General features: G+C 41.2%; 1 protein-coding gene and 1 long non-coding RNA gene across 2 annotated transcripts; one reads left to right on the top strand and one right to left on the bottom strand.

Annotated features, from left to right (window-relative positions):
• The first annotated feature begins 2 nt into the window (after positions 1-2).
• Positions 3-27,987, top strand: ECT2L (epithelial cell transforming 2 like). The gene is made up of 22 exons (XM_082215899.1): positions 3-333; positions 1,276-1,538; positions 4,014-4,126; positions 5,669-5,831; positions 6,661-6,913; positions 7,946-8,067; positions 9,187-9,287; positions 9,812-9,950; positions 10,251-10,419; positions 11,433-11,558; positions 12,792-12,884; positions 13,976-14,161; positions 15,597-15,700; positions 16,371-16,493; positions 17,305-17,519; positions 21,346-21,493; positions 22,530-22,603; positions 23,162-23,318; positions 24,154-24,219; positions 24,666-24,754; positions 25,430-25,602; positions 27,004-27,987. The coding sequence occupies exons 2-22, from the start codon at positions 1,365-1,367 to the stop codon at positions 27,141-27,143; spliced, it is 2,928 nt and encodes a 975-aa protein (XP_082072025.1). The 5' UTR covers positions 3-333; positions 1,276-1,364; the 3' UTR covers positions 27,144-27,987.
• LOC309528516 lies at positions 20,750-26,994 on the bottom strand. The gene is made up of 4 exons (XR_014217781.1): positions 25,719-26,994; positions 25,542-25,619; positions 23,080-23,274; positions 20,750-21,303 (listed from the first exon to the last, which is right to left on the bottom strand). It is a non-coding gene; the product is annotated as an uncharacterized lncRNA (long non-coding RNA).

Raw genomic sequence — 27,987 nt, 5'->3', positions numbered from 1 at the left:
TAGTTGCTGATTTCTGCTGGCTGATTTCTGTGAAATGCATTGGAGTCCTTCCAGAAGTAAAGGTGACATCCTAAGAAATGTAAGCTGACAGCTCAACTGACTATGCCAGTGTAAGTCGAGTCAGAATTAGCCCAGAACGATAAAAGAAGCTCTCTCCTTTGGTCCTGTTTCAGTCCTCTTGGCTGTAAGCCCAAAGTGCCTTGTGTTGTGTACTTTGGTTCCTATGGAGATGTAAGGAAGTACTGACCTTCAGCCAATCCTGCAGCAGTTTTGCATTTCATACGGCAGGTCTCTAGTGGCTTCTTCACGGGCCAGAAACAATATTCTACTGAGGTAGGTAAATTCTGTTCTTGTTCCCTGTTTTTCTTTATAGGGTGGAGGTGGTAAAATAGACAAGATTTTGTTCTGTTTGGTTGTGTTTTAAAAACTGCAGGAGTTGATATTCTCTATGAAACATGGCAGGCTCCAGAAGAAAAAAGGAAAAAAATAAAGTATGTGCCACTAATAGAGTGGTGCACAAAGGATTAATTTGTAACATGGCTAAGGAGGAAAATGTGAGCAGCTCAATGGGAATAATGACGGAGCCGAAAGATTGTGGGTGCTGAAGCATGAATTTTGGCAGGTTAAAAATCTAGCACATCTCTGCCATGTTCTAGAAACAAGTGAAGCGTTCTTACACTGAGTCAGACCATTGGTCCATCTAGTTTAGTATTGTCTACACTGATTGGCAGTGGTTCTCTACTCTTTGAGGCAGGAATCTTTCCCAACCCTACCCAGATGCCAGGGATTGAACCGGGGACATTTTGCATGCAAACCAGATTCTCGACTAAGACAACAGAACAAAGGATAGAGGGAAACAGAGACCGACACAGTATAAGGAACTGTATGGAATATTAAATTGATCATAGAAGTAAAATACATGTTTGCTATGGAAACAAACGGAAAACAATTTCAAGCTTTAAAAAAGAGGGTTTTAAACCACCATCTTGTTATATTTTTGCCCCATTTTAATCAATGCCTGGTACCTCCTTTTAATGAGCAACATGTTTTAATGATTTCCAGAGGGGTAGCCATGTTACAGCACCATCCCAACCATGTCTACTGAGAAGTAAGTTTTGTTGAATTCAGTGGGATTTAGTCCCAGGCAAATGAGGTAAGAAATACAGTAGTCTTGGTCTCTTTCAGGAAAAAAACAATAAAGAGTTGTGGCCCCCAAGGCTGATGTGACTCAGATACATATTCAATGAAATTCTAAACCTAGAGTTTATTTTCCAGGAAGAAGAGTCTCTCTTCTGTTTCTAGGCCTTTAAGCATGGCTGTATGAAGTGTGTAGCTGCAGCGTTATTAGCCACGGAAGATCTACAATGACCACAGCTGACACAATAAATGCATCACACAGTGTTAAAGAATGGCATTTGGAAAGCTTAGGGTTGCTTGCAGGAGGCACAAAGAGCCTGGATCAAAATCAGACTACAGAAATTTTGAAGACACGGTTCAGTACTTGGACACCTATTGAAAACAAATCTCTTAACAATCAGGTGAGCTGCAGTCACACATAATTCATTTAATCGTTGTGCTTTCGGCCTTCATTGTACTCCTAAAGCTTACACACACACACACATGCTTGCATTTTGATTCATACTTTCATAATTTGAGTAGGAAGGACTTACATGTTTTCAGATATATATTGATGTCATTGCTGCATAGGTGTGCCTGCCAGCTGATGCCTTCAAATTCTGGAGTGACAGGAGTTCTGACCGCTAATCCTCGGCCTTGCCTAAACCTATCCCCACTCACTAAGTGCAATATCACAGCACTTGCATAAGTTATGAAATGTCAACAATGATGCTCGCTGCAGGTCAGGACTATCTGAGGCATCTTTGAAAAGTGGTATCTACATCATAACTTATAATCTACTTGCTATAATTGTTACTGAGAACAGATAAAAGAAATAAAGGCCTTTCCCACGGACATCCACCTACAGTGAGAAAAGGTCCCAACGGTCTCTACAGCAGCCTCATCTGCTCAGACATTTCTATTGGAACTTCCATCAGTGATGTATTCATAGGTGAATGGGCTGCACCAAATAGCCCCCCACTTCTGCCTGTACAATGCAAACATGGAAAGAGGATTTGCCAAACCTCCCTTGGGAGCAAGTCCTTGGCTCTTTTGTCTCCACCAAATGTTTCATTCTTTATGTCTCAGAATGGGTCCAAATAGTAACCTCCACACCCACAGAGAAACAAAGCCCTGCCAACTACAAGTTTTTACATGTTCTTTAACCCCCTTAAAGGGGATAGAAATACTAAGTCCCGTTTTGCAGCTATTTTATGCCTCCTTCTGTCTCTTCACAACAGCAACAATAATTTTTGATTTATATTTTTAAAACTTATATCCCACCCATCTGGCTGGGTTTCCCCAGCCACTCTGGGCGGCTTATAACATATAAAACACAACAAAACATCAAACATTAAAAAACAAGATATCCTATACAAGCAGCAAACAAACCAATAAATCAATAAAACCAATAACAATAACAATAATAAACAATTTACAGTTACAGTGGTACCTCGGGTTACAGACATTTCAGGTTACAGACACTTCAAGTTACAGATGCTTCAGGTTACAGACTCCGCTAACCCAGATATAGTACCTTGGGTTAAGAACTTTGCTTCAGGATCAGAACAGAAATTGCGCAGTGGCGGCGCGGTGACAGAAGGAGGCCCCATTAGCTAAAGTGGTACCTCAGGTTAAGAACAGTTTCAGGTTAAGAACGGACCTCCAGAACGAATTAAATTCTTAACCCGAGGTACCACTGTATACCCAAATTAAAGTAACCGCCAACCCCAACTAAACATTTAACTAACACCAACCCAACAAAAATGAAACAGAGGAACCAAAATTAGAACCATTTAAAACATTTTAAAGCATTTTAGCCAGTTGCCCACAATATCATGCGAAGTAGGTGAGGCTGAGAATCGGTGATGGACCTAGTTTAGGAAGTGAGCAAAAACAATGGGAAGTGATTTTAAAATATGTAACTGAAAATGCTGAGAGTTCCCAAAACGTTTTTTGTTGTGGTAGGCTAAACGTTTTGAAGCAGCACATGCTCAAGAGACCTAAAAGAACTACACTGGCTCCCAATACATTTCCAAGCACAATTCAGAGTGTTGGTGCTGACCTTTAAAGCCCAGTGCTGACCTTTAACTGCCTCGGCCCAGTATACCTGAAGGAGCATCTCCACCCCCCCATTGATCAGCCCAGACACTGAGGCCCAGCTCCAAGGGTCTTCTTCTGGTTCCCTCACTGCGAGGTTACAGGGAACCAGGCAGAGGGCCTTTTTGGTAGTGGCACTCTCCCCTCAGATATCAAGGAGATAAAACTTTTAAAAGACATCTGAAGGCAACCCTGAATTGGGAAGTTTTAAATGTTTTATGTTTTGCTGTGTTTTTGTTGGAAGCTGCCCAGAGTGGCTGAGGAATCCCAGTCAGATGAGTGGGGTATAAATAATAAATTAGTAGTAGTAGTCCATGACAGATTATGTAGTAATAAATCTGCCAGTCTTTAAGATGCCTCAATATGTGTTTTCTGGTACCTTATTTCATACATTCCATTTTGGAGGGAAAGAGGGCCCTGTTTTGGTAATTGCACCAGTCCCCCAATCACCTCCACACAAAGGCCTATTTGATTTTCTCTTTTTTTGTGTCTATGTGGCAGTTGCAGGCACACTCTCAAAGGAAAGATGTTTAATGTCCAAATTAGATCGGGCTCATTCTTCTTCCCTCAGAAAAGAGACTGAATGCTCCTTGAGTTCGAAGCAATGGGACAGTAACACTGACGGGATTTCATAATGGTGTTTTCTTGCCACAGCGTTGCACTTCCTAGAAATCCCCAGTGAAAGGGAAGCTTATAAAAGATGACTTTATGTCAGGGTGTGAAAGATGAGTGCCGGGGAAAACACTGTGTGATGGTGGGAGCTGCCCTTTGAGAGAATCCTGTGATTTCCCCCCCAGCTCTTTCAGGAAAGAGTCAGACTGATAAGTCACTGGTTTGACCTGTGGACGGACAAGCAGCGCAAGCAGTTTCTCCATGGCATATTGATCAAGTGCAATAAGTCACAACTGAAGTAAGTGAGCCACACGTTGTTTCCCAGGCTGCGTTTTGTGAAAAGAAAAAATAGGCTCCACAGAACACCTCCGGCAAAATGGATCTTTAACTCAAGCCAGGCTGACAATGGTTCCAATTTTGGTTCCTCTGTTTCATTTTTGTTGGGTTGGTGTTAGTTAAATGTCCAGTGTTCACAGAAGGCAAAACACTTACCCGTATACATCCAAATGCAGGAGCTGTGACCATATTGTGTTCTTGCAAGATGGGTACTTAAAATTAAGGCCTATGTATTACAACAGCAGAACTGCCTGGTGAAATGCATTTTGACAGAAAACAACTTTGCAATAAAGCATAGCAGCCTTCTTAAACAATGCAAAATACCTATTTATTTCTGTTAATGCTTTGAGAAATCTGTCTCTCTCAAATAGCCAGTAAAATATGAGAATTGAGATATAACGATGGCCAGTACATGGGACCTTTTTCTTTTCTTTTTGCATGACAGAAAAACTGCTGCTAAGACTGGGCTGGGGAAACTTTACTCCAACTCCTATCAGCCTCAGCCAAGCAACACCAATAATAAGGGATGATGTGAGTTTGTAGTTCAGCATGTGAGTTTCTAGTTCTGGCAGGCTAGAAATCCCTCCTCTCTATGAGATTAGGTTAAGCAGGAGTCCAAAGCTTGCATTTGGCTTTGGCCATGAAGCTTCATACAGTAGTGCTAATTCTTCCAGAAATGGTCTTCTGTGAATTTGTAACTTGTGAAGCAGCCTTAAATTTAGAAAGCCACAAGCATGTAGTGGGAACAGTGGGGTGTATGTGTCATAAATACCTACAGAGTTTTTGCAGTGACCCGCAATGACTGGGTTGAGCCATAACTTCAAACTGTAGATTGCTTTTATGTCTGAACCCAAACTTGCCCGCAATCCATGGTTTATTTGTAGACGACAAACCAGAACCTGAAACCACTGTGTTGAAGTTAGTTTGTAAATTACAGCTTGTGCTAACTGTGGACTGGTGTTGTGTCAGTTCAGAGACCATTGACAAACCACAGTTAAGGTGATTGCTCTGCCTCAAGAGGCTGCAGCATTGTAGAGATGGAAAGCAGCTTAATGAAACTAAGTGCTGAGCAGACAAGAGAAATCAAAACTATGCTTTGCCTGTTGTGTCTGGAAGTTCAGACACTGCTATGTCTTTTGCTGAAAACCACAGTTTCACCCAACATCAGAATCCAGTCCAAATCCCAGTGTGCATGACATGGTAAGCCAAACTATGTCTTACTGGGACCACTGTAAAATGTAGTTTCCTGAAGAGGAGCTTGTAGCTGCTTTGTTCCTCCTCGATCCTTTTCCGCCTTGGCCCACAAATTTGTTTTACCTTATGATGTTGTCTGGCTTCATTTGGCTTACTGTGCCACGCAAACACGGCCAGTATCACATTTATATTCTTCTGAGTCTCCTGGCAATAATTCTTCTGGATCTTTTCATAGTTCCTGAAAGGTTGTAATCAGAACCTCAGCAGAGGGTATTAATAACTGCCCACTTAGGCTTGTCGTGTTTCACAGGTTTGCTGAAAGATGGTTTGTAGAGAATATCCCAGTGACCAAAGTGGATTTCACCACTGTACTGCCACGTTTCATATCTTTGTACATATTCTCCTTTCTCAACGCTAAGGACCTTTGTGCAGTAGCCCAAGTCAGCTGGCATTGGAAGTTTTTAAGTGAACAGGTAAGCTTTGGGTCTGTATCTCAACTGGGGGGAACCTTAGGCCTGGTGGCCAAATCTAACTCTCCAAGCTTGGGACTCTCACCATACAGGCACTCTGCCCGGCCACTCTCTCTCTTCCCTGGCCATCCCTTTTGCATCCTCTTTGCCTGTTTTTTGCCTGGCTACGATGTGTCCTTAACCTACGTGAATGCCTTTTTCTTGCTTCAAGGATAGAGAAGTGTTTGGAGAAACTAGCCTAGATAACATTTACACCCATTGCTCTGCTCTCTTCCATGTGGCCTCCAAACAGTTGCGCAGAAGGGAATGTGGTCCTCATCCTTGGTATATATGATCTTCACCAGAGCCAAAACTACATTTTGCCTCTTCGGGCATTTAGGACACCTGGGATATTGCACATGTGAGGGAGGGCTGTGGGGATGAGCATGCCAGATCTCTGACCCCTATCATTGTTGCCCTCTGCAAGTTGGGAAATTGCCCCACTTGGGGAGCCTGCTTCTTCTCATGTAGGCTCCCTACATGTGTAGTCCCTGGAAAGTTAGGACTTCTCTGTATGATCCTAGACTTCAGAATAAACTCTGAAGATGTGGTTAGTCAAGGTAGCATTTGGCTGAATTGTACTTACAGTACTTGGGGGAGAAAATCTTCAGCTGCTTCTCTTTTTTTGTATGTGAGAGTATTTTAATATTGAAAATCACCTTGTGGGGGTTGTGCATCCTGAAAAGTGGATTTAACACACTTTTAAATAAGCCACACTTTGAGATTCTTGGATGTTTAGACAACATTTTCCTTTGGAAAACAAGCCTCTGTTTTTTACTTCCCTACTCAAAAGGATTGTCTGTGGATGCCAAAATGCATTTTGTTTGGATGGTTTCTACCATACTTTCCTGAAAAAAATGAGTATAGTGCCTGGAAACAACATTATATTGCTTGTGCAACTGACCTGGATTACTTAACTCCGAGGGAAGTTGCTGGGTCTTATGGAACACTGAGTGAACCTAAACCAGAAAATGAAGACCAAAAAGAAAAGCTACGTGAAAGATGTCTGCGGAAAATTATGAGAGAGAGATTGACTGTATGCAAAAGTAAGTTGGATGAAATTGTGACTTGATTCAGTTAATGGGACTTACTTCTGAGTAGACATAAGATTACATCATAAAACTATCCTCCAAGGACTAATATTTTTTTAAAAAAACAAAGCAAACCAGCAAAATAATATATTACACAGGAAAGTAGTGAATGTTTGGTTGTGTGATGGATCTTGTTTCTTGACGCATGCAGCAAAGTGCTAAGAAAGTTAGAGCACCACAGTGATGAATAAGGCTTGTGCACAAGAGCGTGGGTACATTCTCAACCAGTTCTCATTATCTTCCATGGGACTTGCAGGGTAGATGGTGTCAGATTGTCCTTTAGAGTAACATCCAATGATTGCATGAGTGGCAACCCCCATTCCTCTGAAAAGCTTCTGCTGTGATATTTCTCCATCCAGTTTTGGACAATTGTTCTGCAGACCTACAATGTTTAGCAGGTCCTCTTGACCCCCTGGGAAGGGCTACAGCAGGAAAGACAGGAAGGACAAGATGACTTCCAAAAGCTGCCTTCCACTCATGCAACTGTTGGCTACAACCCTTAGCTTTTAATGGTGTACCTGAACCACAATGGTGTTCCTTCTAAGCAATGTTTAAATAGTGGTTTACCCCTACAGAAGCAAATGGTCAGAACAATTACAGTAAAAAAAATAATGAAGGAATAATTTAATAAATAGTATTCTTCATTTGTTAGACTTTTTATATGAAAATTAAATATGAGAACATGTGGAATTCTGGTTTTGTTAGATGTGGTTTTCTGACATGCATATATGAAAAAAACACAAGCATGTGCTTGTGACATGAGGTTGGCACATGGATTCAAACATGTACATACCTTCTATTCAGGTCTGTAATGTGTGCAGCAACTCAGGTTAGCTTAGCTACAATCTATACCCAGCTACATAAAAACTTTTTGAACCAATTGAAATCATCCAGTAACTGGGGAAATGTACACAGGGAGCTTTCAGAATATTCTGTGCCTTTTGAAACATCTGGGATTAAACAGCATTGCCCCATGGTCCTTTTCAGGGGAATTAATCAAAGTTCGCCCACCTTGGAACTCAGGATTTTACAGATCTGAATTTCAACCAAAGTTGCCCCAGACTGTCCATGACCGAGTTAGATCAGCAGCAGCATTGTTTCTGATGAAGGTATTTATTGTTCCATCATGTGTTGCTATTGTTGTTTCTGTTTCAGTGACACATGACTTGAGTCTTGTCTCTGTCAGTTCCCATGAATGAGGCTCAGTGCTTGAATAGGTGAAGAATGCAATTCAGGAAGGCCAGTGGTGGAGGCACCAGCCAAGGCTCCAGACCTTCTGCTCTCCTCCTTGCTGACGTGGCCTGTTTATCTGCCCTCATTGAGTGAGCAGCACAAGGAAGAGTGACTCTGCTCAATTTGCCCTTCCCTCCCCTTTGGGAGGAATCTGTGCTGATCTAACGCAGAGGAAGAGTCCAGGCAGCAGGAAAGATGGAGGGCAGACCAGTAATAGCATCTTGCCCAGCAACCCCCCCCCAAAAAAAAAACCCCTGAGCTTCTACAAAGTACCTTTTCTTCTTCCCAAGTTAGCACCTGGAATCTGAGAAGCAGAATTTCCTTCCTTTTAATTTTCAAAGCATGGCAGTATCTCTAATATGTATACAGGGGTACCTCGGGTTACAGGCACTTCAGGTTACAGACGCTTCAGGTTACAGGTTACAGACTCCGCTAACCCAGAGATAGTACCTTGGATTAAGAACTTTGCTTCAGGATGAGAACAGAAATCACGCGGTGGCAGCACGGCGGCAGCGGGAGGCACTATTAGCTAAAGTGGTACCTCAGGTTAAGAACAGTTATCCTGGCTGGTTAGACCGAGAGAAACTAACTTTCCTGAATCTCCTCAGTCAGTTTCAAGCTTGACTGCAGAGTTGGAAAAGGGAGTCTCCAATAAAAACACCAAAACCAGGTTCAATGTTGCTGCAGAATAATTGTTGACCCAATTGGCATCCCTCTGCGGCTGCATGTACTTGAAAAATAAACTGCAGAAAGATCCAATTGCAGTTTTTTAAGTGTAAAGTGATACACTTGGGGTGGGAGAGAGAATCCCAGCTTCCCATAGACACTGATGGGATCTGAACTGGCAGAAAGAATGTGGAGGTACCTGATAAACAGAATGTTCATCACCCATGATGGAGGATGGAAGCCTGATGCTTAAACTAGGTACCACCACCACCAACAACAACAACAACTACTACTCTTTCTCATTTAATATTTTCTCTCAATGATTTTAGAATGGAACGCCTTCCCCGAAGGAAATGCTTTTCAAACATATTTCTGCAGATGCTAAATCTGTGCCACGCATTGGTCTGGAAGCTGAGATACTTCCAAAAAGGTAAGCAGGATTCGAGATTTCAGAATATCTGTCTTAATACACAATTTTTAAAAATAATATCACATAATCTGTATCTATGTTCATACTGAAACTGAATAAAGAAAAATGTTTAAAAGTGGGGTATCACATGTTAAGAATAGAAAAGTCCCAATCATGTGGCACAAATTAATTCAGCAACTAGCTGTTAGTGCAACCCGAAATGCGAGCTAAATTCATATATTTTTTGTCTTGCCTGGATAGAAGCATATTGGTGAATTTTTGACTGTGTTTACATTTGAGAGACAATTGTAAGTAAGAAATTTGAGGAAGGCCAGACCCCAAAATGTGTGCATGTTATGGTCCTACTGAGGGCTTGTTAAAATGTAGGGTGGCAATGGGTCTTTGTGCCTTCTTATTCCCTCTGCAACCAGTCTGCATGGCTGTCTAGCATATGTAATCTCATGTTTTCATTCTGTGTATTTATTATTAAAAACCAGTAATTCTTTATGTCACTTTAACCTTAAGTTTCACTTGTATTCTTATAGAAAGAAGGCTGCTGGCAGCTGCTCTGATCCTGTCTTACCTCACAGACTTCATCGGACTGTTTTACAAAAGGACCCTAATGAAGCACATTCCCCTCAGCTACGTCTTATCTTGATATCATCCCATGTTCCTGCTTATGAGGTATTCTCATTGCCTTATTTACAGCAAGTGAAGTTAGGACTTTGTAAAACAGTAGTTTTGAACAATTCACAAAATCTGAATAATATTTTGAATATAATTTAAATTCTTTTAATGCTTAGTCATAAAATAGTAACACAATATTCAAATAACCAGGAACAAGGTTTTTTAAACATAGCATAATGCAAGAATAGCCCAGAACCTTACCATTAGTATAATTCTCAAAGACCAATTTCCATCCATGTTTTCCACTTTTTCTGCTACTTTTCTATTCAGTATTATGTTTCTTTATTCTTATTTTAGATGATTGTGGACAGTATTAAGCCTGGAGTGATTCCTATAGTATATGATCATAGTGGCACAACCTTGGAAAGCCTCCTTTATTATGTAGGAAAGGCCTTGGATGGCCAAATGGCAAAGAGTATTGGGATTATTACTGATGGAGACTCCAGAAGGATTAACCTGCTTCAAGGTGGGATTCACTTAAAGTAGTTAAACACTTGAACTGAGCATATCACATTTGGTATTGCAGAGCAATATTGCAGGGAGAAAATCAATGAAATTGGCAAGTTTCCTTTCCTTTAATAAGCCTTTAGCAGTAGGAGCCTGCTTTGAGACATGTTGTAGTCAGTGAAGAAAGTCTGACCTGCACATGGTTCTGAATGTGCAGAATGATTTTCGCAGAATATAGTTCCTTCAGAAAGAAGGTGGCTAGTGCTATATGAAATACAACTGTTAAAGGAGAAGTCTGAACAGTTCACATGATTAATACTGGCACTTCACCCCTGCAAATGCCCTCCAGGTCAAGATTTTACCAATGTATACATTTAATAAGATGTCATTATAGGAATATGGTTGTTATCTATACACTTTGCTGCTTTTATATTTATTGGTTATATATAAGTCTTGTCAACACTCTGCCCATTAGCACAGATCTGCCCACAGAGGTCTTCATTGGTTGGTATCTTCAGGGCTCCCTCCCCCCACTGAAATTAGGCTTGCATGAAGCATTGTGTTGTAAGCAATAGAATACATGCACATTGCCATTTGTGTGTGGTGCCCACAACAGTGTATCCAACTTGCAAAAAGGTTGGTGCCTCATTATTAAGTAATATTTACTGTTTATGGCATGATCTATGATGTATTTATGTATGATATGAGGTATTTGTTGATACTATTGGTATGCTATTTATTTATTTATTTTAAAAAACAAACTGCTTAATAAAAACAGCAAGTCCCAAGTGGTGTGCATAAAACAGTAAAATATCAATAAAATGCAATTCAACAGAATTTAAAAATATACATGACTGATTTATATGACCACATAGACTTGATTAAACCTTAAAAAGGTTTTCGCAGGTTTATAAAAGTGAACAAAAATGGTGAGATATGTTTTGCATGATATATATAACATTACATTATAGATGTGTTTTTAAAAAATCCTAACGGATAGTTCGCTTTGCTGACTTATTTAATTTCTTTAAGGCTGTAGCGTCAATACCAAGAACCTTCTTAAACCTGAGGTGAAAGAATTTTGGGCAAACTTAAGAAGCTGTGTGATGCATCAGGAAGGTGGTTATATAGACATCTTTGTCCCTCTGGCAGCTTCAGGTCAGTTCTGTTGGTGGCAATGGCTGGTCCTTCTATGTTACTTATGAAAAGTCTAGTCAATAGGAAAACCCAATTCTCTGACATCCATATAATTATATTCATTTAGTAGCCACAGCATTATTTTTTCCCACCACACGGAGTAGGAGCAAGAACTATGTGTAGGATTAATTGGCAGTTAAAATGGCTGAAGTATTTGTTGGTTACAGCTCAGAAAGTTTGACAATGGGTGAGGATCTAGACATTGGCTGGCCTAAATGCAGGCTGATACTTTCCCAGCTTGTGTAAAGGAATAACATAGATGGGAGTGGCAGGAACCTCCTGTCCACCATGACGCAAACTGATATACTTGGGTGTGTTACTGGTGTGTCATCTCCTAAGTTGGCCAAGACTTTGAAACAGCATCTCAAGGTCCCTTAAGTGTATTCTCCAGTGGGGAGTGAGGCAGCAACCCAGTTCTCCATTTTACTTGAAGAAATAATGTCCTGAATGTAATAGCAGCAGTGTTAGTTAAGAAAACTGTAAATGGTCAATGAATCTATCTTGCCTCACTTCTTCAACTAGGCAATGTAGACTGATATTGGAGTAAGTTTTAACAATCAACTTCTTGACTACTGACTGATAAATGGGTAGATTTTTACCCTCTTGAAGATTTTAACAAAGTTGTTCATGGCCACTGGACTAGTAAAAACCTATAATGTTTTATATGTTGGTGATGTATAATTGCCAAGGAAGGTTAGATTAGTTCCTTATCTGTCTGGGTGGCTAATATGTTTCATTCTGGCAGGCTTCTAGTGCATTCAAATTGTAAGCTGTGACTATTAAAAAAATTGTTTTATGCTGGTTTATATAATCTATGGGTTGGATGCAGACTTTGCTTCCACTGGCAAATGGAGGTGACTTTTGCTGATTTCCCCTTGCCCCCTGTAGCAGTCATTGACATCTCCTGCATTGACATCTCCTGGGATGGGAGATTGTGCTGTGGGTTGGGCTGAGGTAGAAGCGCTTGTGAAAATCGCCTCCATTTTCTGACAGAGGGATGTCTGCAATAGAATAGAAGCCTTCAGTGAACAAGAGGCTTTCCGTCTGTGGAAGATGAAGTCTAGATCCAACTCTTCATTGTTAAATATATTGAAGTTTAGTGTTGTAAACCACCCTGGGGTGCTGGTGGAGCCAAAAAGCAATTTTAAAATGTTTGAATATTACATGACCAATATGAAATATGTAATTTTGCAGAGGCAGGAATGGAGGTCCTTTCCCAGCTGTCTCATCTAACTGGACTGTTTTTCCGAACTCCTGCAGGAATAGCAACCGGATCATATCAACACAGTAAGTGAAAACTACTATACATATGCAGAGTTTGCATAAAGTATCTGATTTCAATGCATACTTTAGATATGTTAGGGCCAATCCTATCCCCCCTGTGGTCACTTGGCCACAAGCAGAGGCTGTAGCAGAAATGCTGGCATCCCATCACAAGCAAGGACGGGCGAACTTTTAAATGCATTTGTAATCTCCACCACCAGAGATTCTTGCAAAGAGCAATGTTGCCTTGGTTTTAGGAGGGTGAGGCCACTGAGAGCTTGCACATTGTGGGTAAATCACAATTAGGCATGGCACGGCTAAATGCACCTATGCTCTGACTTGGCAGAAGGCAAATTGATATATATTTAGACTATGGTTGTAAATACCCACCACCTCTCCCTTACATGATATTAGGCGCGCACACACATATTTAAAGGAGGCCATTAAATTGCTTGTTATTGCTTGTTAAGTAATGGCATTTCAGAAATAACTTGTGTGTAAAGCATACATTGTATTATAATAAAAATGCTGCATATAAAAGCAATGGCTGCGTATCTCTCCCATCTATTGATAAAACTCTGTTTAGACACTTGGCCAAGTACTGTATTTATAGTGTTGAGTATCTCAACAACTGATTTAGTGGGGACTGGAGAGAAGAGACATTGAGCCACCATTTTAATGTATATGCAGCATTGGTGTGATTTTCAAACACAATTAGCAGCTGTTTATATTCTTAAATATATAGGATAAATACATTGTGCTCACAAAAAGCAGACATATTGACTAATTAGTTCCTCTAAGATATAGCTAATATGGTGCCCTCCAGATTTTGCTGGACTCCAGCTTCCGCCATCCCATTGGCAATGCTGACTGGAGCTGATGTGGGTTGGAGTCTTAACAACATCTGGACGGCACCATGCCGGCTGCCCCTGCTCTAGTTTGTACAAACCTGTGGGATTTAAAAGTCCAGTTGAGTATCATTAACACAGCTGGTTTTATCTTGTAAAACTGAGGCTAATTGTGTTCTCATTATACTCCCTGCTAGAGGAAAAAAAAAATGAAATCTGTGGCAGAGTAACCCAAAGAATGGGGAATAACTTGCTGTGTCGTTATAGTTCTCAGTGAGTGGTTGGGAAACCAGAAAGATAGTCCTCCTCCCCCATCCATCTACTTCACTGAAGCAAAACTGCAATTGTGGCTAAGATTCACAGAATTGCTGGAAGATGCACTGAAGGCTGTCAGGAAAAACCTGAGACCCTATTTTTGTGATTTGCAGAAGAACATGACTGGCAAGATTCTTGGTAAATTCTCTCTCTGTTGCCTTCAAAGTAACTTTTAAATTAGAAATATTAGAATTATTGCAAAGGGTTATACCATGCATCTGAAATTCAGCATTTTTATGAGACTGTTGAGGATCACTTCCTATTCCATAATATATGCATGGCTCAATTCTTATTTGATGTTCTGTTCTCAAGTACAGAATTCATGTGCACACAGCAAAGTATGAGGAGCGTCTATGTAATTTTCATTGTGGTCCCATTCGGTCAAGTCCCAATCATGAACAATGAGCTTGTATTTGTGGTTAGCCTAGATCATAGCTATCAACTTTCAGATTTGAAAATAAGGGATCAGCAGCCTCACCTGTCCCAGGAACAGTCTACGGGATATCTAATAATCCGGGATAGCAGTGGGAAGCAGTGGGAAACGGCGCTGGAATAAGGGAATTTCCCGCAAAAAAAGGGAAGGTTGACAGCTATGGCCTAGATCATGGTTAGCCTGGATGATATATTTTCCTCTGTTAGGAGGAAACTTGCCTGTGTGCACTGCTTATAAGTGAGATGCTTAAGCCTAAAATGCATCTTATCTGTTTGGCTGCAATGTCCACTCAAGAGGATGGAAAAACCCTTTTGTTCAAAGATACTAATCCACATCTGCTGACTCTTGGTTTTTTGTTTTTTGTTAACCAAAATACAGTATCATATAATCAGGTGGAGTCAGTAAGGCAGCCAAAATGTTTAAGTTTTTTGTTACCTTGCTTACATTCCTAAATATGATCAAGTTGGTCAAATAGATTAACGAGAAATTATGAGATGTCCCTCCTTAGCAGCAGGGTTTAGTGTAATCTGTTTAAAGACGAAAGCAATCCAGTGTTTTTCCTCTGCTGCATAAAGACACATGGCTTGTTTGCTGAAGTAAGTTTGTGTACTTACTGTGTCATTGACCCCTACTTGTATTACTGCACAGCAGCGTAATTTGCCTGAATACACTGGGTGTTCCTGAAGTTTGTGGAATTTAAGTCTTGTAAGTTCTTGAAGGTCCTGACCTACTCCTGCTACTTGATTGACTAGTGCAATTAAAGCTGGATGTAGTCATATTCATTCCTTGGGTGCTAAAGTGAAAGATAATCAATTTCACCTAAGAAAGGTTAGCATCACTTCATGGCGGGATCCACCAGCAATTAGGCCATGTGGAAGGCTCTGGCTAGCATATGATCAGCTGCAACACCAATGCCATAATGCATTTGAGGAGTGAGCTGATGCCTTGGAACTGATGATTAGCCAGAGCAGTTGTGTCGGCCTTGCTGTCAATTGCATGCTACACCTCATCAGATAATCTAGTTTGCTGTGGATCCCCTTTAGCTGTCCAAAATAAATAGATGAAATAAAATTGACTCCATCTTTAATGGCACGTCTGTTGCATCTTAAAAGTGACTAATGTGTAACTATTTATGTGCAGGTCAAATTATGTTTGATGCTGTGAGCTGGTCAGATGTTCAAGAAAAGCAAAGAATAGCCGAGGTTTTGGTTGAAGGATTAGTTGAACTCTCAAGAGGAAACGATGTAAGATAAGCTTATTCTATTTAAGTATAATGGTTATGCCCTCAGTTTTGATTTTTGAAGCTTCCCATTCCAGAGGCTATTGTGCTGTATTTAAGCCAATTTAATGGACTGTAACATTGGTGGGAGCAGAGAGTATTCTCATTGCCAAGACCCTAATTGGCAGGCTTATGGATAAGAGGTCTCCTCTTTTTAAAGACTTTTATTAGCTGTGCTGAAACCTGGCCTTCAGTTTCTCAAAACTTTTATTCCCCTGCAGAAGTGAGTTTCAATTTTCTGGTTCTTTCTTGGGGCACTGTAGAATTTCTTTACAATTTTGTGGGGCGTAGGGTTGAACTGAACTTATTGTTGAGAGATAGCTGAGGATGGTGTGTGGGTGTCTGTTTTTCCTTTCCATTTTGTGGCATTCAGCCTCATGAGTGTTTCCTGAACTGAAAAAGCCTCTTGACTATTAACTGAAGCACAGGAGGCTGCTTTATCAGACCAGGCCATGAAATACTGTTGTTGTGCAGCCTCCATTTATTGCTATGGGACTGTGCAAATCTAATTTAATTTAAAAGTGATATACGGACTACAGTTTATCTCTTATGAGCTGATATGACCATTGACTGTCTATGCTTGGGAAAGGGGTGGCATGCATACTGCCATACGTTAACTTTTTATGATTTCTTAGGAAAACCCTTTTGAATTTCTATCATGCTTCCTGATGAGGAAATGTAATAAAAAGGAAGAACTCAAAAGCCAGGTTCTGACAACTGAAAGCAATCCAGAAGCAAACCTTGGTGTGTCAGTTAAGGTACAAAAGAGCCGCTTGTTAGCTTTGGGCAACTTCCATAGTTCTAATACTTCGTTTTGTTTTGGAACACTATTCTCGGACAGGATTGAACAGCTTGCTCTAGGATAAGTGAAGCAATGCATATAAAGTAGTTTGAGTTCACGTGTGCAATGATGTTCATAGTGTTTTTTCAATTTTTTTATTTTAATATATGTTATTAACTCCCTCATATCTCACGACTGGGAGAAAGACAGTGTATAATTTTGTATTTTTAAAAAGTGTTCCCACTTAGGTTCTGTGCTCTAATTGGTAACGTGATGAGTGATGAGTGACCTTTGAGTACAGAAACTTACAGCCGCAATGGCTGCTGTTTAGCTGGTGCAATACAAATGAAGCCTGTTTCTATAGCTATAAAGCAAGTGTATTTCTGAATCTGTTTGAGAATAGCTTCAGTTTATATTCTCAGAATAAATCTATGTAGCAGCATAAGATGATTTAATGATATTACCTGTGAGAACAAAGTAACAGCGCAGTCTTATACATTACTTAGAAGCAAGCTGCATCAAGTTCATGGGGCTTGTTTCCAGGTGAATGGCTATAGCGCTACAGACTAAGAAGCTTTTCAGGTAACACAAACCTTTATGGTCTTCTTTTCTGCTTGCTTGCTTGCTTATTTATATATTTAGCTTACCTTAATAACAAACTGGGATCCCTTAGAAAATTATAATCAAAACTTTTAAATATACTCAGATCATATCCCAGCTACTGAAACAAAACAAAACCCCTTTAAAAAGTGTTACTGATTTGTTTCTAATGTATCTTGGGCTTTCAGACCAGCAAACTTGATAAAGAGATAGCAGAGAAGCGCAAAAGCTTTGCCAGAGAACTTCTCTTAAGTGAGAGGAACTATGTGAACATGCTGGAAATTGTACGAGATGTTTATGTTAAACCGCTAAAGGCCGCGCTGGCCTCACATCGAGTCATCCTAAGCTATGCCAATGTTCAGACCATCTTCTCTGATATCTTGAACATCCTACAACTGAATAGGTAAGTTTCACTGATTGTTCTGAAGCACATTTAGATTCTTAAAAAAAAAAATTCCAACACTTAAGGCCTGAATTCTAAACAAAGTAGACGTGATTGGGATTTGGGATGCAGTATTTCTGAAATTATTAGACATGGATCATTTAATATACCTGTGACCAGACATACCTGTAGACACATTTAACAGAATTTCATTATTATCAACAAGAGAAAAGCAGCCATAAGAGGCTGTGAGCTTCATTCAGTACAGGAACTAATGTTATTTAGCTAAAAACAAGACTGGGGTCATCATAAGCCTTGCAAATCTGGAACTATACTTGATGATCTGATAAAGCTGACAGTCTTTACTTGGACTTCAGTATTTTAGCTGGTGTGCAAACTACTCATTCTACATGTATATTTTCACCTTTGAATTTTTGTCTGTGGTTATGATGATGATGTCTGTTTTGTTGTATACATTATAAAATAAAATAGCAATACAAAACTTTATACCAAAAAAGAGAGAGAAAGCCAAGAATGGGGAACCTGTGGCTTCTTCAGATGATTATAGAATTGCAGATTTGGAAGGGACCCCGAGGATCATCTAATCCAACCTCCTGCAATGCAGGAATATGCAGTTGTCCCACATGGCAATGGTTTTCACCCAGTGTACTGAAGGACCCTGGGGTGCCTTGAATGATGGTCAGGAGTACTTCAGGCAACACTGGCCTCTGTCTGTCCCTCCCTCTTTCTTTCTTTCTTTCTTTCTTTCTTTCTTTCTTTCTTTCTTTCTTTCTTTCCTCCCTCCCTCCTCTGATTCCCTCTCGCGTCTCTGCCTCCCAAAGGCTTGCATAGCTGTTTGTTGCAGCAGCTCTGGCTACAAGCTCCCCAGGCAAATGGTGCCTCTAGGGCTGGCCAAGGGGTGCCTCCCAGGCCCCTGTGGGGCAGTGTGAGAAGGCACCTCTCTCTGGGGGCAGGGGGAGCAGCTCAGAGACCAGCAGCTGCCTGGAGGATTCCCAAGGAGAGGAGAGAGGAGAGGAGGCTGAGGGAACACTCCACAAGGGAGGGTGTTTGAAAAAGGGTGAGGGGCTGCCAGCTCTGCAGGCAAGGGGTGACACAACTGGGCTGCTGAGCCCCACAGGGGCGCTGCAGAAAGAATGCAGTTGGTCAAGGGAGCTGTGGACTTGAAAAGGTTGAAAACCTCTGCCATATGGGGATCAGATTGGCAAACTTAGTGTTATCAGTACCACTCCCTAACCAACTGATGATGTTGATAGAGTCCAACTTCCATCAGCATGGCCAGTGGTCAGGGATGGTGGTAATCTAGGGTGCCAGCTCCTGGGGGCTGAGGCACTGTGTCCCCCCCTCAATGTTCAGAGGGTCCCCTGTGTAATGTCAGAACATTGTGTCTGGTCCCCACAATCCTCCAGAGATGGTGACACCTCTGGTGGTAATTGTACTCCAGCCACATCTGGAGAGACCCCAGTAAGCCACCTTTGGATCTGTAGGATGGACATGGCTGTAGGCATAAGACAGTATGAGAACATTGCTAAGATAGTATGAGAACAACCTCACGTGTCTCGTTGTACTGGCATCTCCTTGATTGCGCTTCCCATGGCCAATGGAAAATTGCACCCTTAAAGACAAGTTTCTATTGGCAAGGACTCAGTTTATACATATGATGTAACTTATTTCCTCGAGGCGTCTGCTTGGAACATTTAAAGACTTAACAAATGGCTGGTTAGGCAAGTTATCAAATGTGTTGAGGGTTTATAGGAGGACGTGTGTTTATTACAGCTGATTTAATGCAGAAGGCTCCCCAAAAATCAAACACAGAACTAGTTGTCCTAACAGATGATCTCCGTAGACAACTGGATCGAGGCGGGTCAGGACTGCTGATCCTTTTAGATTTGTCAGCAGCCTTTGACATGGTCGATCATGATCTTCTGGACCACCGTCTCGCAGACGTGGGGATACAGGGCATAGCCCGTAACTGGCTGTGCTCTTTTATCTCTGGTCGGGGACAGAGGGTGGCACTAGGGAGGGAAATGTCGTCGTGCCATTCCTTGGTGTGTGGAGTGCCGCAGGGCGCAATTCTCTCCCCGATGCTTTTTAACATCTTTATGCGCCCCCTTGCCCAGATTATCTGGAGCTTTGGGCTGGGCTGTCACCAATATGCTGATGACACTCAGCTCTATCTGCTGATGGATGGCCACACCAACTCGGCCCCAAACACACTGACCAGATGCTTGGAAGCTGTGGCTGGATGGTTTCGTGGGAGCCGATTGAAACTAAATCCTTCGAAGACAGAGGTCCTATGGCTGGGTCGAGATGGCATGGGGATGAGGGACCAACTCCCTTCTCTTGCGGGGGCCCAATTAGTGCCATTGCCTTTCGTTAAGAGTTTGGGTGTAATCCTTGACGCCTCCCTTTCCATGGAGGTGCAAGCTACAGCAACAGCCAAGGCGACATTTTTCCACCTTCGCCGCATCAAGCAGTTGGTCCCTTACCTTTCCCACCCCGACCTGGCCACAGTGATCCATGCGACGGTCATCTCCAGGCTTGACTACTGTAATTCGCTCTACGCGGGGTTGCCCTTGAAGCTGACCCAGAAACTCCAGAGGGTGCAGAATGCTGCAGCGAGGCTCCTCACGGGGTCTGTGCTATGGGAGCATATTCACTCAGTGCTTTTCCAGCTGCACTGGCTCCCGGTGGAGTACAGGGTCAGATTTAAGGTGCTGCTTTTGACCTTTAAAGCCCTTCACGGCCTAGGACCCTTGTACCTACAGGACCGCCTCTCACGGTATGCCCCACGGAGAGCCTCAAGGTCCATAAATAGCAACACCCTAGTGGTCCCGGGCCCTAAGGAAGTTATATTGGCTTCAACCAGAGCCAGGGCCTTTTCAACTCTGGCTCCGGCCTGGTGGAACGCTCTGCCTCATGAGACCAGGGCCCTGCAGGATCTGATTTCTTTCCGCAGGGCCTGTAAGACAGAGTTGTTCCGCCTGGCCTTTGGCTTGGAGCCAATTTGATTCCCTCCTTCTCTTTCTTTTTTCCTTTCCTTCTCCTCCTGCGATGAGGCTACATTTTAATATTTTAATGTTTCAATATTTTAATGTTGTATTTTAATTTTGTTTTTAAGTTGTAATTATTCAACTTGTTTTTATTATTGCTTGTAAGCTGCTCTGAGCCCGGCCTTGGCTGGGGAGGGCGGGGTATAAATAAAAATTATTATTATTATTATTACGCACAGAAATATTATCAGAAGTGACTAAATGGCGCCACCGCATGTGACAGTATTGATGTAACCGAGGGAGTAAAGAACCTTATGCTTTCCATGTCTTTCTTGCTGGATTCTAATTTTCATTAACCCATGGCAGGGTATGATGAGACTTTAGGCCAACAAGAGCTGATTGTAACCACTTGGGAGGTCAGGAAGCAATCCTACACACTTACCTGGGGCAACACACCATTTAAAACATTGGAATGAATGCTTAAGTATACATGCATAGGATTGAACTTTTAGAAGGGCTTTGTAGCTTGTAAAGTGGTGATGTAAATCCTATTCATTCACCTTGTTCCCCATATTTCTGATTGTCTGCTGAAATTCTTCTCAGTGGTTGTGGGTGGAAGATGTTATGGATGACCACAGAACATACCTATATAGTAAGTTACTCATGCCGGATGCCTAGGGTGGACCAGACAACAGCATAACTTCACAGTAACTTTGCAGCCTTGATATTTATGTCACTCGGCTTGCAGGAAAACATGTTGTCATCATCACTATCTGTTGGAACTTGCCTGGAACCTGATAGGAAGAGAGAAACACCCTTCTGTCTGTTTCACACAGGTGGTTTTCAGATGAGTTAACACAAAGACTTAATGAATGGAACCCAGCCCAAAAATTAGGAGACCTGTTCATTCAATTTTGCCAGCAACTTCAAACATACACAAACTTCTTCAACAATTATGCAGTAATTCTGAAAACTATAGACAAGGTAAGAACACACCAAACTCTCATGACTCTAAGTCAGACACTCCTTCCACTGTAACATTAATTTTTTTAAATTCCCATGCTCACTTATCTCCCTATCCCAAGCAGCATACAACAAATAGTAGCTAAATATTAAAGTGCATTTAAATATCTTTGGAAAAGTATATTTATGCTATATTCTGTTAAAAGAAAAAGTAAAGCTTAGATCTGTAAGCAAGTAATCAGTTATAAGAATGTTTGTTTATTAGAAATTATTGAGATCTGAATTTTGAGTAAGTCCTGTTTTACTGTGATTTTAGTTCTTATTTTTATATTAATTGGTATATTTTCCATCATTAAAAATTAGATGCAATCAGGAAAATAATAAAGTTACCTTATGCAAACTGGATTACATGCCTGTATTTGTTTCACTGCTTTCTGCCCACCATGCCCTGTAGATAGTCTTAACATGATGCAATTTCCATGATGATCCTAGGCTGTGTTCTTCTACTGTATGATATAATGGGGTTGGGAATACTGGAGTGCAATAGCCTAGTAATCTGTGCATAAAGCATGTAATTTGAAAGCTCCCTTCCCACTCAGCCTTGTCAATCTGGCATCTCAGAGCCCTATCCTCCTGAGGATTTGTGTCACAACAGTTCAAGGTGCATCGTGGGAAAGGGCTTCACCAGCCTCAACTTTCAATACTGAAAGGGAAACTAAGTGCCTAAATTAGGCTTGTCCATTAATCTCAGTGGGTCTGCGTTGTGTAAAACTAGCATTGACTAAACCCCACAGCACAAGAGGGGTCTGCAGCTTCACAGCCTTACCAAAATGTATTTGGGCTGCCCATATTTACTGAGCAGCTACTTGCCAGATGCTGACACCATTGTGAGCCGGAGTCTAAGGTTCAAGTCTGCCTCAGTGCTGGAGGCAAAGTACAAGGTGTGCCACAGCAGCCCACAGAACTGGGTTATGGAAATGCTGCTGTTTGCTCCTTATTTGGTCCATAGTTTTATGGATTACGTCACACTGATGGTCAAAATCTTTTGCTTTCACAGTGCAGGGAGACTATTCCAGTATTTCGTGCCTTTCTGAAGAGACATGACAAGACTGTTGCTACTACTATGAGAAGGTAAAGTCTTGTAGTTTAAAATAGGAAGGACGACACTGCCAAAGCATGGGTGTTTTGTATATGCTAGAGGCAAAAATGGGCAGAGCAACATATGCACATTTTACCTTTGTGCAGTAGGCTAGTTACTATGTACACACTTGTCTCTATTCTCCATCTAGACAAGCAAAGAGGCATTATCTGAGTTCAAAGGTACATTCCAGCCATGCAAAAACACTGAGGGTGTGAATCAGGGCGCATGAGGGATATGGCCTGAGGAGAGTTTAGAGTGCCTGATAGGGAGGGCTTGAGGGCTGCATTTTACCCCACAGCCTAAGGGTTCCCTGCCACCCGTTTCTTCAACATAACTGTCCCTTCAAAAAGAGTGCAACCTCATCGAGAACAGGCAAACTGCTTACTTCCTGGACTTGTGAACCTCCTACCCACAGAACCTATGTCTTACCTGCTAAACTAGGCCCCTAAGATATGGCTTGACATACCTTTGTTGGTCTTGGGACATGCAATGCAATTTGCTACTTTTCTAATTAAAGCATGGATTAAGTGCATCTATATAACACGTAGCCTCCAAGAATTTCTGTTGTGCCCATCTAAGAGGATTGAAGAGTACGTCACGCTCCTGTATGCTCTGAGGCTTCACACTCCTCCAGAACACACTGACCGTGAAGAGCTGACTCCTGCAATTAAGCAAATGAAACAGTTCAAGGATTACTTAGATCAGGTTTGTCTACTACATTTGTTTTAGCATGACGACCTTGCAGGGATCACTAAGGCACTCAGTAGCAAGCGCTCTCATGGGATAGCTGTGATTGGGAAGAGCCAACATAATTCAAGTTTTGATTTGGGACTACTACTACTACTAATATACCACCCCTATTCAAATATCACAGGACAGTTCACAACATAAAAATACAAAATGAGAACACAAAATACATAATAAAAAAGGACCAAAACAAACCAATAATCCTCCCCCATAAACACATTTAAAATGCCATAGAATTCAGCTCAAGGCCTGGTTATATAGAATTTTTTTCATCTGGCACCTAAAGGTATGTAATGAAGGCAGCCGGCATAGATGGGGAACTTGTGGCTCCTCCAGATGCTGCTGGAGCTGCTGGGTCTTGGAGTCTTGAGGACGTAAATTTCCTCTCTCCGCCTTAAATGTTGCAAATAGGAATATAGGATATGTTGGAGGTTTTTTATCCTGTCCTCCCTCCCAGAGAGACTCAGGGCAGCAAACACCAAAATCGTAAATAATACAATTAAAAACATCCACACACCCTCACAACTAATTACTTCAAGGTTGCCAGGAAAAGCATCTTTCAGCCATCAAATGCCTGAGTAAACATTTATTTTTTAAAAAAAGTTCCTCCAGAAAGTTAATGATGAGTAAGACAAGACACATCTCACCAGAGAGGGCATTTTGCAAATGGGGAACTACCTATGGGAGCGCTCTTGAAGGATGTTTGGATAAGAGCATTACAGATAAGATCTCTCCTTTCATCCTCATCCTTGGGAAGCTAACTCACCTTATGTTTACCATTCTAAATTTCTAGCTAAAACTGAACGTTGGCAGAGATGATCAGATATTAACTACACAAAGACGCATCCAAGGATGTCCTGTAAGTACTTTGTATAGACAAACATAGTGTAATATAGAGGAAATGCATGTATTTGTGTGATAAAGGCAGAATAATTTGCCATGGAGTAGGTTGTGCTCGTGAATAACAAAGGAAAAGTAACTGCTTTGTAAAAGTAGTAGTTTCCTCAAAAATGAAGCACAAGATAAGTAGTAAAAGAACACATGGCTCTGGCATAGTGAACTCAAATGCATTTGGGAAGAGCTGATTCTAGGAGATTGAATATGCTGCATAGGCAATTTTTGTCTGTGAAACTGTGCCTTCGTGGATACAAAGCACATCATTGGGGTAAAGGGAGATGTATAACCTTCCTCCTGATGTTTAACAGAAGCGTGTGATTTAACATACACCAGCAACCGAGGAAAACTAAACAAAAATAATCAAACTTTATCCAAATATTTTAAAATCTTTTCATGTTTAATCCACAGAAGTTACTGAAAGCCAATAGGTATCTAATTGTGATGCAAGATGTAGCCCAGCTAAACTGCTGCTCAGAGAGAGTCCATATGCCGTTCAGGTAAATAGACAGATAAAATAATAGGCGGGTAGAGGAAGAAAAATGAAGGATGACTTTCAATGACTGGTTGCTAAATTTGTTTTGCATAGTTTATTATTTGTAGCTGAGGACTGTTATGTTTTTGAATTGTTTGCACATGAATTATTCAGTTAATAAAGAAGAACCTACCACTTAGATGCATTGATTTCTTTCTTTCTTTGCACAAAATTGGGTGAACACTTTCCTCAGAAATGAACAGTGCTAATGATGAACTAACCGGCAATCAAGTCTAAGCTTTTGGGTGGGACAGGACACTCTGTGGTTAATGCCTTCTAATTACCTCTGGGTATTGCTTTAATTGTATCAGTGGCCCAGAGATCATTCCTTCTAACAGAAAAAAATATATTTTTATTAGCCATTGGCTTATTGATTGATCCTCTAAGAAAGAGCCCTTACTTTCAGGAATGTGTTGCAGGACAAGTTCTAATGCTTAAAACTGAAAAATTAGAAGAAAAATTAGCTTGAGACTAAAATAAGCACACTGAATTAAGAGTTACACTTTAACAAGCACACGGTTACTGATTTTTTTTTTTCATTAAACATGTTCAAAAGCTTAATATACTACTGATTAATATCTGTGTTAGTTTCTCTGAAGTCTAACATGGAAGACTAATCCTTTGTTTTCAATTTTGGCAGGCTGTATGAGCACACCCATGATCTTAGCCTCTTCCTTTTCAACGATATACTTGTTATCTCACAGCGCAGCATCTCTTACAAGCCATTCGAACGTATCTCACATGTTACTCACCAATTCTTGGCAGTGGTAACACTTCATCAACTCCTGGTTGAAGATATTCCAGATTCCAAATGTGAGTTTTCCCCTACCCTAAAATGATATAAACATGGCACAAAATCTGTCAGGATATTTAAAAAAAATGTATTTCAAATTAAAATTGTAATATTGTAACAAAATGACTCCTCATACCAAATACTTAGCTAGCATTGCAGGGTCACCTGGATATTCTTGAGCTTCTGTTAAAATTAAAACCAGTTGCAATAGTTAGGGAAATAGAGGAATAGAGGTTAATGTGTATCAAATGCAGATGAGATGATATTTTTTTCTGCCAAAGCTGATTGCCTAACAGCAGATGAATTCTGCAATAGGAGCTTGTGTTAATGACAGTTGCCCTCAGAAACCCATCCTAGTTTTCTGCAGAGCTTCTGGAGACGGAAAATATTTATCTTATGTTTCTAGGAGATCCACAGAAGCTCCAGAATTCCTTTGCTGGAAAGTCTCCATTACTGTCTTAAGGCTTTCCAAGTGCTTGCTTACTTTAAAACCAAGAAAATAAATACCCAAGAATGTTGCATGGTGAGGTCCACAATCCGAATGCATGTTTAGGAAAGATAGCTGCTCAGTATCCTTAGATCCAAGGGGAAAGAACTATTATACCAAGAAGTATAGACAACAACCTTTCTGAATGCCTTGAAATCAGCAGTTATCTGTGGAAGCAGCTGCTCCAGGCAAACTTCTCAAAACTCTGTGCAAGGACAGGCTATTGCCATTCTAACGGATGGTGAGCGGCCCCAGTAATCCTTATATTTAAAGGGCAGAAGGGGCTAGCAAAACGATTAGGGGCTTAATTTTTTCTTAATAAGTGAACAGACCCTGGCTCACTGGTACAGCTGGTCTGAGAGATGGTGTTGGCTCCTCCTGCAGGAGGAAGGAAGTTTGCATGGCTCTGCCTGTGGACTATGGTAGGGGTCTCCATTCCAAAGGTGCTCTGTGCCCTCCAGGAGCCTGTGGTGAATTACCCTTCCATCAGAAGAACTCAGGGCAATGCAAGAGTACAAACTGTGTTAACACAGGTAACATAGCAATGCCTGTCAGAAATAACACAAAATGCTATAAATCTCCACATTATTCGCTGCAGTGGAAAGATGCATTTGCTGGTCAATGAATGATGCACTTTGAAAAACAAACCACTTTGTACAAACTTCTCATTTTCAGTATCTGCATGCAGACTAAAACTAGGGATGAGAAATAGTGCAATACTAATTGAGTAGTGGGATAAGAAAGGTGTTACTGAAAGGCAACAAGGCCTGCTTTACAGGTCACCATTTCTGTAGGGAATGCAATGCATGGAACACCATAAATGGGTCAAACTTTCACCACTGCACATATTGCTACATGATCAACTGTCTTAGCTTGAAAACTGATCCTCATTTAAAATCTTTCAGAAATCAGATTATTATTATTATTATTACAGATATCAAGAATGCTTTTCTTCTGCAAAGTCCCAGGTGTCAAATGATTTGTTCTACAGAGGACCATGACAAGTTTACATGGCTTTCTGCACTGCAAAGGGCAATTATCTGCAATATTGAAGATAATGTAAATTGTTCTTAAAATTTCCCAGCTTTATTTACTACCTCACCTTCCTGCCGCTTGTAACTGTCATGCAGCTCCCAAAAGAAAAAGGTAACCGTTCAGTGTCTACAATCAGGCTGACCAAGGGCCTCATTTGGCCAGTGAGGCTGTTTCCCTGACACTTCATGTCATGGGTGATGTCTGGTGAGGGCCAAATGGACACAAAACTGCCAACACACAATCCGGAGCCTTAACAGTGCACTCCTGATTGCATCTTGGTAAGGGAAGCTTGCTGAGAGCAAGCCAGCTGGGATTGGTTGTGCTACTGAGTTCCCCCCATTGAGAATTTAGATAGTAGTGCATCAGTAGAAAACAAAGGTGACAGGTGATGACTTCAAAGCTGCTGGGATCAGCTGTGTAGCTGCCCCTTGCAGAAAGTGGAGCTTGAAGTCAGCACTGATCAGATGATTGGTGGAAACTTCAAACCCTGTTTAGGCTTGTAGCATGGGGGAAGCCAGAGATCCAGATGGCTAGACCTAGTTCCCTGCCCCTGCCTACAGTAAAGCACATTTGCTGTGACTTAGTATCTCTTCTTGCTGTACAGTAGATAGAAATTGTTAGTGTGTTGTTAGATGTCTATTAATGCATGCAGTTACAAACGTTTATTCTTTCTCACTCTTTGCTTTGAGTCTCTTTCCTGCTTTGACCCATACCATGAATTTTGTATTTGACTTATTCCTAATGTTTGATTTAGGGCGATAAATCTCCCGTAGCACATGAGTGGACTTCCCTTTCTACTCAGCTCCATACACCACCAAAATCTACTCTGGAGGGGAAGGGGAGAAATCCTGTTGTGTGAGTGTTAAGTTTGTTCTGCTGGCTG

Source organism: Podarcis vaucheri, assembly GCF_965113315.1.
Source record: "Podarcis vaucheri genome assembly, chromosome: 3".
NCBI lineage: Eukaryota > Metazoa > Chordata > Lepidosauria > Squamata > Lacertidae > Podarcis > Podarcis vaucheri.
The sequence above is the reverse complement of the archived record's forward strand: the minus strand, read 5'-3'. Positions and strand labels throughout refer to the sequence as shown.